The 14,319-nt window shown below is 44.1% G+C and overlaps 1 protein-coding gene across 1 annotated transcript in view; it reads left to right on the plus strand.

Annotated features, from left to right (window-relative positions):
- The first annotated feature begins 335 nt into the window (after positions 1-335).
- The window catches only part of NINJ2 (ninjurin 2), a 99,706-nt gene continuing 85,722 nt past the window's right edge, over positions 336-14,319 (plus strand). The window contains 1 exon segment of the mRNA XM_037064817.1: positions 336-518. Within this exon segment, the coding sequence (XP_036920712.1) occupies positions 336-518 (183 nt within the window).

A 14,319-nucleotide genomic window follows, 5' to 3' on the forward strand; every position in this document is an offset into this window, starting at 1 on the left:
CGTGGTGACAAGGAACCCTCCTCAGCCCCACTGGTGTGCAGTCAGATAGTATTCTTGGGCTGTTTTTCAACTTCCTTGATAAATCCACAGGGTTTCTGTGCCAGTAGTGAAGCTACTAGCTCGGAGCAGGCTGTGTAACCTCAGATGGGTCTTCTGGGACTGGAGGGGCATTGGAGCCACTGGAGAAAATGATGCTGTCACTCCAGCTCAAAAGGTCACCTACTACGATGCCACATGTCACCATTGGAGCATACATGCTCTCTCTCTCTCATGTGTATGCTTATGTACACTTCCCCCACCGGCTGAGGCCGACACAGGCATCCCACATCAGATGGATGAATAGCTTGTCTGTCCTACCAGCTGTGTGCTCCCTCCCACCCAAAGAAAGCTGTAGAGACTCAGACCGGAAAGCCTGGCATAGCCCACGCAGTCTGCTACGACACTGTTAGCACTCAGTAAGGGCGAAGGCACCTGAGGGAAGCAAGATGGAATCAGAAAGAGAAATCATCAACTTTCAAGTAAGTTCTCTCTGGGAGAGAGGAGTGGAGATGGCGACCCTGGGGGAAGTTGGGGAAAGAAAGGATTAATGTTTTGGTCACTTGATATTCTCTCCTTCCTCCCCACCTCAATTCTCTTCCTACCTCCCTTGTCCAAATACTCCCTAGGGTTTATCTCCTTATTTTCTCTTTCTCTCCCTTTCCCTGCCTGGTTCTTCACTTGTTTTTAAATATGTGAGAAACAGATTGTTTAAATCCCTCTTGACCTCTGCTTCCTTTTGTCAAAGAGCTAATTAGAGTCATGTTACCAGAAAATGATTTCACATTCTGCATGGCGCTTTTCCCAAAACCCCTGGACAGCAGAGAGTTATTTGAGAGTTGTTGGGCAGTCCTCTGGAGACAAGGAAAGATATGAGTTTTGGGGCTGGGAAGAAAGGCAGCTGGCCAACTGCGTTTTACAGGTTGGAAAAAAAGCGCGATTCCTGGGCTCTCTCCACAAAGCTCTGCTCTATAGCTCTGCTCTAGGACAGTGGCTCATTCGGACAGTGCAAGAAAAGAACATCAGTCTAGTCTACTGGGAGGAAGCAGAGACATGTATCCCTCCCTGCGTCAGGTTTCGGGAGGGGGTGGGGCTCAGCATTCCCCAGCTCTTTTTATTGAATAGAATTGAGTCAACCCTTCTATAGCAGATCACAGTGGTTGTATGATAAATTCTCACTGTCTGACAGTTAGAATGGGGAAGGACTATTAAGATCAAGAATTTTTGGTCACCGAATATATTCTTCAAGCAAAATCTTAAGTAGTACCCCAGTATATGCTTCAGATTCAGGAGGAGCTGCTGTGTGTTGGGCAGAGTGTGGGAGCCTGATGGGACCTCCACCCCTGACTCCCCCACCCCCACCCCTGAGACACAATCAGGGAAGTTCTAACATTAGTTGGAGTGCTATGTCAAAACAATTAACCTAGCACAATCACAAACCAGTGTCATTTTCCTTGACTGTCATCCAGCCCCAAACATGGACCCACATTAGGGCTTGCTGGTCCCTCTGCCTGGAATCATCTTTTCCTTGGCTGGCTCCTAGTACATTCAGGTCTTGGCTCACATGTTACTGCCTCAAGGAGACCCTCCCCTTACCCTCTCTACAGGAACCCTCCTCCAGATTTAACTTTACCAACTGTTTTATTTCTCCCACAACCCTGCAAACTTTTGAAGTTACATTGTTTATTATTGATTACTTACTTTAATGTCACTAGGACATAAACTCCACTGAGGCAGGATCTCCTCTGTTTTATTCATTGCTATATCTCTAGTGCTCAAGGTTAGTGCTGGGTGCACAGCAACTGCTTAGAAAATATTTGTTAAATGAACGAGTTAAAGAGCCATGAATTAGATGGATTGCTGATGGGCATAGGTCACTCAGCCAGAACACAACAGAGTCAGGACTCCAATCCAGGACTTTGATGCTTCATCTGGTTCTTTTTTTAAAATTGATTTTTAAAAGAGAGAGAGAGGAGGGGGAGGAGGGGGGAGAGACTGATGTTGATTTGTTGTTCCGCTTATTTATGCATTCATTGATTGAGTCTTGTATGTGCACTGTCCAGAGACTGAACCTGCAACCTTGGTGTATTGGAACGACTCTCTGACCAGGGCTCATCTGGTACAGTTCTTGCTTCCGTTGGATCCATAGTAGCTAAGGAAACAGTATTGCTCATTTTCAGACTCTGAAGAACAAGTTTCTTATGTGCTGATGAACTAAACAATCCTAAATTACAGGGTAAGGGCTCTGAATCCTAAAGGTTAAGAAAGAAAGGGGAAGATAGGGCTAAGGACAAGAAAATTACTGGCCAGGCCTTGATACATGTCTCTATCTCTGGTAGGTAACTAAAGTCTTAGAGTATCTTTCTCTTCTTCATTAGAATTATTTTCTCTCTCCTAATATACCCTTTATTCTGGTTTCTTATTCATGCTTTCCTTTGATCATTTATGTATTTGGTTGGTCAGAAGGTTATCATCCATTAGTTTCTACAACTTCCCCTCCAGCTCTGGATCCAATTAGGTCTTGAATCCTCTTTGCAAATTGAGTCACTGTGATCTGAGAAGAAGGTGAGCATTGGTTATAGACAGGTGGAGTGTCTGTCCCCTGGGAGCGTCATTTTACCTTCTCCTCACATAGCTGCTGCCGCCTGAAACCCAGAGGAAGGACATCAATAAAGGCCCTAGAACATTATGTATTAAATACATGTGAGTTCATCCGCTGGTTTTTTCTTTTTAATGGTTTCCCAGGGGTGGTAAAAAGTTTGTTGGCTATAGCTATGTCATTTCATCCATTCATTCAACTAATAGTTACTGATTAATGACTATTCCACTCTATGCTTGCTATGTATGGAAAAGTTATCATAGCTCATGAGGTCATTATAATGGGTTGAATTTTTGCATGAGCCAAATAATGTTGCTCTGTTTCATAGCCCCAAAACAAATTATTTTTTTAATTTAAAGAAAGTTTTTTTAATCCTCACCCAAGTATATGTATATTGATTTTTTTTAAGAGAGAGAGGAAGGGAGAGAGGCAGAGAGAAACAGTGGTCAGCTGCTTCCCGTGTGGGAAGGCAGGTGGATCCCTGCCTCCACCAGGGATCAATCGCACAATCTAGGAATGTGCTCTGACTGGGCATCAAACCCACAACCTTTTAGTATACAAGGATGCTCCAACCAACTGAGCAACCCAGCCAGGGCCCAAGACAAATTCTTAAACTTGTAAATGTGTTATCTACTCCAAGGAGAACAGGTAGAAACATGTTAATGATTCACTGTTTCCCATCCAGAACACCTTAGAGCCAAATCCGAACAATAATGGCACAGTATTTAAACCAAGGCAACTTTCTTTACCATATGATTATTGTTCTCCCCTTTATAATCCTGATCTTGGAGACTTCATTTATGTTAAGCACAATGATTAACTCCTATCGATTACTATTTCATCGCCAAAACAAAACAAGTCAAAATAAGAACAAATATTTTCTGAGCTTCAAAACTGTACTAAATAACAAATAAACCATGATACCTAACCTTAATAAAGTTCATAATTAATAATTGTGTATATAAATACAATTATATAAAGAAACTGTTAAAAATACTGTTTTCAAAAAATACGATTCCAACAGACAATAAAACCATTACTGATGGCTAACAAGTTTTCATTGTAATGCTAATCTTTATAGTTTTCATTTATGTTACAAAAACATAGCTAATCCATCAAAACACTGATTTCAAAGTTTTTATTGCCTAGAACGAGGCTAAAGGAAGTAGCATGGTATGTTTTAACACTGGCAGACTTGTGAATGACGTGGACACACCCAAATGGTTTAATGATTGTATCTGTCTTCACTGTTCAGAACTGTGGCTGGTTTGGACGACATGAATCACAGGTGCATGTGTCTTGCTTATTGCTGCATTGCTCTCACTAAAACATTGAAATCACAGATGATACAACTGCATTTTGGGAAACTCCAATCCAAAAACATTAATTTAAGCCTCTATAGTTAGTGTTGTGGCTGTTTCCTTAGGTCAAAACCTGTGAGACTGGGATGGTTAGTAGTGGTACTACTACTTGGATGTAAAGAAGATGAATACCCAGTGCTCACAGAGAGTTTCCTCTCCCAGGTAAAACCACCCCTGTCCGATAGCTGTGACTTCCAAGCTTCTGCCCTTCCCTGGCCCTGCCAGGGAGCTAAGGCTTCTCTCCCTGACTCTAGACTTGACTAGTTATCCATCTTTCCCCAGCTCCCAGAATCTGAACATATGAAGGATGGAAGAAAATCCCTTGTTTCCCCTTCAACAAGGGTTGCAACCCCACCCCTAAGTATGGAGTTCAAGCCACTTGCCCTGCTCCCTCTGAAAGGGAGTTCCTCTTCCACTTACTATTAGCCTAAATAGATTCAGTCCTCTGCCTCCTTTTTTCTACCTGTGCTAAGTGTTGATGGAGATGTGACGATGATCAGAGGCAGTCTCCTAGTGGAGGAACTAAGACCTGTACACACTGAATGCAAATTCAGTGTAGAAAGGGTTAAGTATAGCAGAAAAGAAATGTTAATACTGTTATTTCTAGATTATGAATGACTTTTTTCTCCTTTTACTTTTTGTTTCCTCTACATATTTTCTACTAACCCATATATTTTATTTAGCGAAGAAAAACCCTGTGGTTTAAAAAAGGAAATTAGAGAAGCAGATGTGCCTATATGCAAATTAATATATGTCTGAACATGGACCCTAGAGGCATACACATACACACATATATTCCCTGTCTCTGATTACCATAGGAAATACTGATGAATCTTTTTTTAAGTGGCATCTTCTTTTAAGTGGTTGTTTCACTTTTAAAAGTTCAACACAATATCTCAATTCTTGTTTTTCATATCTGGATATGCTCCAAGAACAGACTTTAGAAATGAGATATCCTGGGACAAAACTGCAAACCACTGAGCTTCTATGGAGGCCCTTCAGAGGGACAGTATCAGACACAAGTAGAAGAGGGTAGGTAGGTGGTGGCATCCCTGATTTAGTTAGATCTTATTCCTGATGACTTCAGTAGCATGTCTTACTACTACCTAAAGAAAAATACGAAAAGCACTTGCATTAAATAGATAGCTACATTTAGAATAATAGACTATTTTAAAAATTCTTAGACACAAGGAGATGTTAGAAATAAATGTTTTCTAAGTTTAGGTGAGAAATTTATAGGAGAATGAATGGTACCTGCTGACATATGGATCGCTTTGTGAAATCACTTGTGCAGATTCCTACAGAATGAGCTTCATGCAGCCTCTATTTAGGTCATCGCCACTTCGTTGGAATGGCATGTTGTAGGTGGTATATTGATAGATACCCAGACAGGTGACAGAGTATGTGGGATGACTTCTTGGAGGAGATAAGACTTTGGTAAAATTTGTGAGAATAGTGTGACCAAAGCTAGAAGGAGGAAAACACAGGGCATAGTTGGAAAAGGACAAATAGTCCGATTTGTCTAGACTACTAGGTGAATGGAGGATATCACTATTAAGGTAGGTGGGAACCAGATCATGACGGTCCTTGAGGGGCAAGTAACTCTCCTCAGGGATGAACTGACCAATAGCACCTGGGTTCTTTCCAGGAGGTCCTGGAAAGAGGTGGGCAAGTAATAAAAAAATCTAGTGCCTCTTGAGAACTAATGCCATTCCCAGATCTAGACTTCTAAATGGGACCTGGAGGAGTCATTAGTCTCATAGACCATAGGCCTTGTCTGATAAAGGAAAAAATGAGGTCCAGAGACGTGCGATGCTTAATTGGGTCTTAGAATCCCATATGATCTGCCCAGAGTCAGCCATGACATTGAGCAGAGTATCCAGTTGTCAGCAGACAAACTACTCAATGAACACTGTATTTGTTGACAAATTTATATATTCAATTTGCCAGGCACAGTGAAAGTGTCTTTCAAATACAAAATGTAACCAAACTTCCCAACTACCTGATGGTCATTACTCTGCCTCTGATGGATGAGACACTGAAGCTCTGAGAGGCACTAAAGCAGGTCTGGTACTCAAATCTAGATTTTCTTTCTGCTATACTCTAGCTCAGTGGTTTCCAAATGTGGTCCCTGGAGCAGGAGTAGTCCATCACATGGGAACTTGTTATAAATGCAAATTCTCAGGCCCTACATCAGACCTACTGAATCGCAAACCCTGGGGACAGGGCCCAGCAATCTGTATTTTAATAAACCCCCTGGTGATTCTCATGTGCCAAGATTCAGAACCACAGTTTAAATACATGGCTAATTGATACAGGAGGGACTTGGAGTCTCCAAGACTGCTTTCTTTCTCCTAATTAATCCTAGGTAAGCCAAGGAGTAGCACTTGCACAAGACCTTGGGTGATACAGAACTGCCCTCCCCCTTCCTCCAAAGGATGTTGGCTTTAGGGTAGAATTCAACTGACCCCACACTCTGCAGTGTAGTCCTGGCATGATCCTCATCCAGAGACAAGCTGCCAGGCACTTTTTGAGAGGACAAAGGATGTAAACTCACAAATTCAAACTTCTTGTTTCAAGGCGAATCACCACCATAATCACTGCTACTACGTAAATGTTGAGATTTACACCCACTCAGATGAGAGATGGTTGGGATTACTTCAGCCTGGGGAGGAGGTGTGTAAGGCCTATCCCACTGGGGACATTAAGTATAATGAAGAACACAGGTGAAGATGGATGTCTCTCTCCCATTACCCAGCCATGCTTTTCATGGGAAGGAGAGGAGCAACTGTAGGCAAGAGTGAGACTTTCCCATAGTGCACTGGGGCACAGACTCCTGGCGTGGGAAACACCACCTTTCTGCAGGGGTAGAAGAAAGAGCAGAGGCAGGTATTATTCCCGAAGAGTCTGCCCAGAGCCTTGAGCACAGGAGTCAGGAGGGCAGAGGGCAGCACTGAAACATCAGCCAGCAGGAGAGAGTTGCATCTGCAGTCTGGAAATCTCTGCAAAAGGACTAACAAGAGTCCTGAAACAGTGAGCCTCAGTGAGGCTGCAAGGTCACCAGGCTCCATGCCAAGAGAACGGAAAATCCCTGGGCCTCTCCAGATGTGAACTCCCTATTTCCACAAGCCCCCTTTAGGGAACCCGGGTCATTGACCCTCAGGTGTGAGTGTCAGGCTATGGTCTTTGTTTTTGTGTGCTTGCCTTGCACCTTGGGCACAGAGTTCATGGACTGGTGTTTGCCCAGATACACATTTTCATTCCTCATCTGTACACAACCACGCTGGGTCTCATTCAAGCAGCCAGGATCTTTCCCCTTCAGCTGCAGTTTCCTAGAAGTGTGACCGCCCAGTGTTGATTCGAATAGGGCTTAGTCCCTAGGGATAGCAGGGCAGGGCAGGGCAGGGTTGGCAGTATGGGACCTTTAATGCCATGCATTGTCTCTGTCTCTCTGGTCGTCACACTAATCTACATAATGTTATGCCCATACACACCTCTCCTGTGAACTGCCTTCAAAGGGGTTAGGGATGGGGGTGAGGAACAGAAATCTTGCAAAGCCTGTGACTTGTCCCGGTTGCCACAACAGAATCTCTGTTAACCAGACCCTAGGCTACTTCAGACAACCACTGGAAGCCAGTGCCTTCCTTACCCAACAGCCTCCAAGCCCAGGAGCTCTGTACTTTCAAGCCTTGAGGAGCAGTCAACAGGACAGAAGATTTAAATCCTTTGCTGAGATCTCCCCTCTCCTGGCAGTTGTAGGAGTGGTTTGAAGAGGAGATGGGGGACGGGGATAGGGAGTGGTAGGCAAACTTTCTGCTCAATGCAATTTCCACTGGTATTCCCAAACCTCTAGAGTTCAGTGTTGCCTGTGCATGCTTTTCACAGCAAGAGTATCCAGCTGCAGTGGTGGGGGGTCGGGGGTGCTTCTTTCAATGTGAGATAGAGAGATAGAAACAGAGAGGAAAGAGAGAAAGGAGGAGGGGAGAGCGAGGATATGTATATGGGAAAAAGACTGAGAAACAAAAAAGAGCCTTGTTTTGTTTTTCCATTCTCTATGTGATTGGCAGCGTTTTTCCTCCTCCCTTAAGAAGTCAGCCTCCTCCCCTACCATCCTAATGTGACCTACTTATCTACTCCCTTAAAGGGAGGTACTTTGGAAGGCGTCTCAGTCCAGGGCAGTTCTGTCTGAGTCTCAAAGAGACAAGCTCTGTAGTAAGTGAAATCCAGAAGCTGTAAAATTGCGCAGCAAGTGGTAGGAAAGTTAGGCAAGGCTGAGGAAAGAAGGGAAATAGAGGTTAGCCCTGAGGAGAGTGTTCGGTGGTGTGCTCTGGGACATCGGGACTATTTGCGCCGAGACTAAGGCAAACAGGTTTTGGACCCAGCACAGAATAGAATAGTGGAAGCAGCTGTCGTTGACTCCTGGAGAGGGTGTCCAAACAGAATAAAAATAAAATCCCAGTTTTCCAAGTTTCCTGCTTTCTGCTCCTAGTTTACTGAGCTGATTTATCTCATCTCTGAGCCCCAGTTTTCTTATCTGCAAAGTAGAGACAATAATTTCTACCTCAGAAGACTGATGAAAAGATTAAATAATTTATTCCACCCTCTGTTCACTCCTAAAGAAAACTCAACTATGCCCGAGAACAATGGCACATAAATCATAACAACTATCATTTACATATATCTATTTTGTAGGAGGCACTGTATGTATAGCTTATCTCAATTCTGTAAGAAATGTATTATGACCATTTACCGATAAGGAATCTGAGGCTCTGAGAAGTTAAATAGCTTAGGCAAAGTCACACAGCTAGCAAATAGCAGAGCTGAGGTTGGCACTCATTGTTGTCTGACTCAAGGCATGTCCTCTTAAATATCTCCCCTAGACTGTCACATCACTGGCCTTAATGACAAAGGAATTGGCAAAACCCTTCTTCCCAAATATTAAGTAAATTTAGAATGCTGAGTCACACTGGGCCCCTGAGAAACCAAAGTATAATTGGGTTGTATAATGCTATCATTTTATGTTAATCTTGGCAAGGAGGAGAGATTGTCTTGCAGTCTGGAGACTATAAACACCTATCTGGTTCTAGCCTCTGGGCCTTCAGTCTGGCTTCCCTCCAATCCATTCTCCTCATTGTAGCCACAGAGAACATTTTCCTGTTTCTATCACTGGTTCCCAGCTGCCTTCAGAATTACATCCAAACCCAGCATGGTCAAGGCCTATCCTGTCCTTTGTAGGCCCTAAACTTGAAAAACCCAATCCTATTTTTTGTCAAATGTATTAAAATACATCTAGATCACTTACCGAATGTGAATTATTTATGTAAAAAATTTGAAAGGGTTTTTCATTATTTGCATTTTGGAATAATTAATTTAAATGTTTAGTTTTCATATGTAGGTGCCAATAATTTTTTTCAGGTCTCAAATATTTGGGACCTTTGGGAAGCTCCTGGTCCTACGGGCTGTACATGTGGTGCCTAGTGGGTAGAACAGCCCTCTGTGTGGCCCCATCCACTTCCGCTGCATACCAGGCTTTTGTAAATACTGTTTCCTCTGCCAAGAATTTTGTTCCTCCTTTTTCAGCTGTGCCCTGATTATACCATTCTCCCCTCCTTCATTGCACAGAAATTTAATTATTTTGACCTAAGTTCATAGATGCCTAGACTGTTTCTTTGTGTGTAAAATAGGAGTGATACTGGTACCTACTTCATATGGCTATTAAGAAGATAAAATAAGTTTTAGTACACCAAAGCCTTGCTACACAAAGTATGGTTCATGGACTTTCACCTGGGAGCTTGTTAGAAACACAAAATCTCAGACACCACCCCAGACACACTGAATCAGAATCTGTAGGTTAACAAGATCCATCGATGATTCGAATGCATATTGAAATTCGAGGAGCACTGTGCTAAAGCTCTTAGAACAACAATTTCTATTTTTAAAAATGTATTTATTTATTTTTTAGAGAGACAGGAAGGGGGGGAGAAAGAGAGAGGAACATTGATGTAAGAAACATCACTTAGTTACCTCTTGTACACACCCTGACCAAGAACAGAAACTGCAACTGAGGCATTGAACCAGCGACCTTTCACTTTGTGGGACAATGCCCAACCAACCAACTCACCTGTACTGAGCCATCAGTAAGGGCAGAACAGTGATTTTCAAGTTAGGCTTTTTCATCTCATTGCACACATAAACTAATTAGTGTAATTCTGCAACACACCAAAAAATGTATATTTTTGCCAATCTAACAAAAAAGGTATAATTTTGGTTGACTTACCAAGAAAAGTAATTACCTACCCTTTTTGCTCCAATACGACTTCTAAAAAATTCAGGTGCCTATATTTGTACATACGGATTGTAGGTATCAAGAATTAACCAATCATATGCAACCTAATTATGCTACATGACCAATAAGATGGAACTCTATTATATGACCTATGTATTTATGGTTCAAGGCACAGCATTCACACTGGGCAGCTATTGTTGTGTTGGCTGTATTTTTTAATTTGACAATCTAAGGGGAAAAAGGTCAGTGCCCCTGGCTAAATAGTCAGGTTTTGTATTTTTCAAAAATTCTTGTGGCATACCAGTGTGCACTAGCTGAATCTAATTTAGTGAAAATCGCTGAATTAGAACAATGCCTGTTACATAATAAACAACTAGATAAATGACAACCATTGTTATTATTGTCATGATCGTCAAAAGTCAGGTTTGCAGTTTTCTTTCACATCTTACTTTTAACTTCAAAACTCTTTGTCGGTGGTCTGCAAACAGCTCCTGGGGAACACTGGCATACCTGGGACCTGGACCTGGCATTTCAGCCTAATGCTAATGTTACAACCAAGCCGGGGTTGCTGCACTCACCTTCCCTCCAGGAGATAGATAAAGAAGTAGGCAAATGCAACATGTGGTGTAATAAGGGCTACCAAAAGACGATGCACGAGTCCTGCAGGAGGCAGCTGAACCAGGCTTGAGAGGTCAAGGAGAGTGCTGTGCATTCTACTGCCTGAAAGATGTTTCAGTAACTCAAGATTCCCCTGCAAAGTGACAAAGTGGTTTCTACCTAAACAATGAACTAACTGCATCCAGGTGTGAGAGGGCCCAGAAAGGCCTTTAACTTTGCTCTAGGAAGTAGAATACTGACTGCCCTTGCGGTCTGTTCCCAAAACAAACAAGGGAACCATGGGAATTTGAGTCTAGGCAGTACTTGGTGTCCAGGTACAAGCCCCCTCACTTAGAGAAAACTTCAGCTTTATTGCAAACCAGACCCTCAGGAGCTGTAAAATTCTTAGTCTCTCAGAGCCGTAGTTTCCTCATTTCCAGAACTAGAATAACCATTCGCCTCCCTACAGGGGTCTTGGGAGGATTAAGTGAGAAGACAGAAGTAAAGTTCCAGACACAGAGAAGGGACTGAAGGACTTGTCCCTTCTATTCTCCCTAGTTCGAGCAGCACGGTGTAGCAGCTGGGTGGATTTTGGCCTGAGGGCTAGAGCTTCTACACTGCAAAATATTTCTTCTTACAAGTACCACCCACTTTTTAACTCCCCCAACCTAGTCTGGGAGGCTGAGATATACTGCAATCATGTCGTCTACAAGCTGGAAGGGAGGGGATCAGTTAGTGTCACAAATGGAGTCGTTTTGGAAGGAAGAAAAGGCACACTGTTTTCCCGGAGCCCTAAACAGCCCTTGATGGTTGGATGCTCTGAAAGCTCCTGAACTGACCCGACACAGTGCAGCCACGGCGAAAGTCCGGCTGCCTTCCTGTCCTTAAATGGTGCATTCCCTGGTAAAGACCTTCGTGGAAATATGAATATTACTTTCATAACGGGCGCACTATGGCCTGTGCCGTCCCCCACCCAAACTAGCCCCGGAAAAGCAGACGAGCACTGAACGGAAAAGGCAGAGCTGTTGGGCAGCCGCTGATTGGCTGAGAGGAGGCCGCGACAACGCGGAGGGGCTAGCCGGAGAAGGGGCGGGGCGAGGGGGGTACCCAAGGGTGGGGCAGGCAGGGCTCAGGGGCGCGCCTTGGCGGGAGAACCAGGAGGACGAGCGCAGAATGAGCTGACTCTGGCTCAGTGCCTGGGAAGGTACAAGGTGGCCTATAGATAACCTTTCCCCCTCCGACCCTGGGGCCTTCCTCAAATTTGGCCGTCAGTTTAAGTTTCCTGGCTTATCTCTCTCTTCCACTGGCATGGAGATCCAGAGCAGTCTTAAACCTTTTTGAAAGCAAAATACCCCCCTCCCACCCCCAGCTCAGCTCAGCTTTCGGCTCAGTCTGTAGGGCAAACTGGCTTCGGGGTGGGGGAGGGCACGGAGACCTTTTCCCGTCTCTCCCCCTCGGGAGCGGACTTGCAGATCCGGTGGGCGGAGCCCACTCAGGGCTATTTCGGTTCCTATTTGCAGAGGAGCCTTTGATTTCCTGCTTAGGTCCCCATAAGCTTTCCTTATGTTGTTATTAATAATAGCTACCACTTTTGGAGTACTTGCTCTGTATCAAGCAGGCACTTTACATATTTTTTCTGGTATTTCTGGACAACTGTGTGTCATTAACCCCATTTTACAGATGAAAAACTTGAAGTTCAGAAAAGCCAGCTTGCTGAATGTCACAGCTATAGTAAGGGGTTCAACTGGGATCCGAGTCCTAGGATGGCTGACTCTAGCTGAGCACTTGCACCCTGCTTGCCATACTCTCTGGATGAGGCTATGCCAGGACTATGTTGTAGCACGTGGTGTTCAGCTAAAGTCTACCCTAAAGCCATATTGATTTCTTTTGAAGAACAAAAATTCAGTGGAGTAAATTTGAAAATCTAACTGGCTAAATTGAAAGATTCATGAGTGGAGCAGCATGCCATCCAGCAAGTAGAGCTGAGCATACAATGTGGAAGGTATTTATAGGCAGGAGCTGATGGGGACAAGAAAGCTGATACGGTCAGGGGAATGCAGATTAGGGCCACAGTTAATGATCACCTCATACCTGGCAGAATAGCTATCATCAATAAATATACAAACAGCAAGTGGGAGCCCTGGCACACTATTGGTGAGGATGAGGATTAGTGAAGCTGTTACCAGAGAAACTCGAAACTCGTTCTTCTGGTAAATGTGGTAAAGAATTGCAGATCAGCAAGTCTAGTACTGTGTAAGCAGGGTTTATGAATGATACGTTCTAGTGGAAGAGAAGGGGCCTTGCCAAGGTGGGGGAGCAAGGCAAATGCTTGGGTGGCAAAAAGCAAAACTGGCAAGATCAGGGGTGGCAAGAGGATCAGGTCCTTTGTTCCCAGGACTTGTATAGTTGGTGGGATGGGGGTAGAGGTATATATTGATTGATGAGTAAAGGTGGTGCCAGCTTGGAGTGGGGTGGGATACTACCTAAACGTATGTATGCGTGTGGGTCTTTTAGCTTGATTCTTGCTCCAAACTAGCCTTGTTCCTCTTGTCATAAAACAGACACAGATAGGAGGCAGTTAATTAAAGTCTAGGCAGTTATCTAAAGTTGTTTATGGGCCCTTTATTTAAGCATTAGGGGTCCTCATAAAACAGTAACCAGAGGCAGACAATTAACCAAAGTTGTTTTATGAGCTTCTTTGGGCACTGTTGACCCCCCCTTTTCCACCTTCCAGACCTTGGGATGAATACAGATTCAAAGACTTTCTTTCCCTGATAGTGGAAACAATACACACAGAATTTCAAGGGCTCCCCTCCTTAGTGCTAGCATGGTGTTTCTTATGATGTTGGAACACCTGGCGATATTATTGGCCCAGGCTCAGAACTGCTGAATGGGGTGCCAGAGATTTGTGAAAAGGAAACGAAATGTTTATTTAATGCTATTCAGGCCTAACGCCTCCATTAAAATATCAAAGTCCCTTAGGTTATACACCTACCCCCCACACACACACACACACACAGTGCTTCCTTCTCCCCCAGCGCTAATTTGGGGTACCGTATCTCAGGAAAAGAAGCACATGTCTGTGTTTCAGGTCGCTGGTACCATGAACTGTGTCGCCGTCCAGGCAGGATCTCCAGTTAATCCAAAGTCATGTGGCACCTTCTCATGGTCCACTTGCAAGAGTTCTCCGTACCCATTTTTCCAGGCAAAGTCTCTCCTGCTTTCCATGCCACTCGGCCAAAGGGAGCACCCCAAAGCTGCGTGGGCCTCTTTTACCAGAGCTGCAGGGGGTCTGCACTCTGACCAAAAGCGCGTGGCTTTCTTCTTCACCTGGTTGCAGGGATCTCCATTCTGTCAAAGTGCGTGATTTTCCCTTTCACCTGGGCAAGAGGGGGTCCTCATTCTGCCAAAGCCGCGTGGCTCTCTTTTCACCTCACCAA

This window comes from Sturnira hondurensis, unplaced genomic scaffold (assembly GCF_014824575.4).
Source record: "Sturnira hondurensis isolate 20B ecotype Veracruz unplaced genomic scaffold, ASM1482457v3 Scaffold0015509, whole genome shotgun sequence".
Taxonomy (NCBI): domain Eukaryota; kingdom Metazoa; phylum Chordata; class Mammalia; order Chiroptera; family Phyllostomidae; genus Sturnira; species Sturnira hondurensis.